At 36.8% G+C, this 986-nt stretch overlaps 1 protein-coding gene across 1 annotated transcript; it reads right to left on the bottom strand.

The window, feature by feature from the left end:
- Window positions 1–6: 6 nt before the first annotated feature.
- Window positions 7–229, bottom strand: LOC140966304 (proteinase inhibitor-like; the record flags this gene model as incomplete). Its single annotated transcript, XM_073426622.1, has 1 exon — window positions 7–229. A coding segment is annotated over one exon (213 nt), but the record flags the coding sequence as incomplete, so codon positions are not given.
- Window positions 230–986: the final 757 nt, after the last annotated feature.

The raw sequence follows: 986 nt of genomic DNA, 5'->3' as shown, positions 1-986 counted from the left end.
ACTTATCCTTCAAGATTCAGCCAACTCGAGGAACACGAACAACAACATTGTGGTCGTTCACCCAAACCCAGACACGGTCACACCTGAAATCCCTGGTCACCGGAGTCCCATCCTTCAGGACTATCGCCCTCACGTGCTGGTTCTGTCTTTCCACCGTCGCCGCCGCCTCATTTCCGTTCTTCCCCACCAATTCCGGCCACGATTCCTTACCTGCCAAACCTACAAACGATCAAGTTTGCATAATATAAATAAATTTGCATAGAAGACAACAATATATGTTGCGTGCCTGGACAATCCGCCATAGCTAGCCGTCGGTTGTGTAGCTTTTTCTCTTTGTTGAATGGGGCATAAAATAGGAGTCTGCCAATTTACTTGAATGAATGTGGACACGTCGCGTCTTATCTTTTCTTTGGTTTTGATTTAATCGTGTCGGCCGGTCTGATGACTACACAGTATTCGGGATATTGATATTGAAATGGGACCACCGAACCTGTTTAGTTTTGTTTGGTACATGATATTATATGAATAAATAATATATTGTTTTTATTAAAATATAGCTCGGTTAGTCGAAGTTGGAAAAAAAAAATGGGGCAACAATTCGATGTAGTTGAATTTAAAGTCAAACATTTGATAAATTTTAAAATATGATATTTGATAAGTAAGTGATTATCATTATAATTTTTAAATAAAATAAGAAAAATACAATTATTAAAGAACACGTCTCTCTCTTTATTTATCTATACTTATATACTTAGGTTCTGTTTGGTAGTGTTGATTAAACCTTGATAGATTGTGTACTCCATGTTTGACTCGATTTAAAGGAGATTGACCGTCAATTTGATAGATTATTTTTACTGTTTCTATTGGAAAAGCGGTCCACCACTCTGCCACATATTAAATCGATCCCTCCCCAGTACAAAAGATAATTGTTGGAAAAATATGAAATTGTCCCTGCATTTTAAATCAACAAAATTTGACAATTGCTA

The sequence above is a fragment of the Primulina huaijiensis genome, unplaced genomic scaffold (genome assembly GCF_012295235.1).
Source record: "Primulina huaijiensis isolate GDHJ02 unplaced genomic scaffold, ASM1229523v2 scaffold204543, whole genome shotgun sequence".
NCBI classification, from domain to species: Eukaryota; Viridiplantae; Streptophyta; class Magnoliopsida; order Lamiales; family Gesneriaceae; genus Primulina; species Primulina huaijiensis.
The sequence above is the reverse complement of the archived record's forward strand: the minus strand, read 5'-3'. Positions and strand labels throughout refer to the sequence as shown.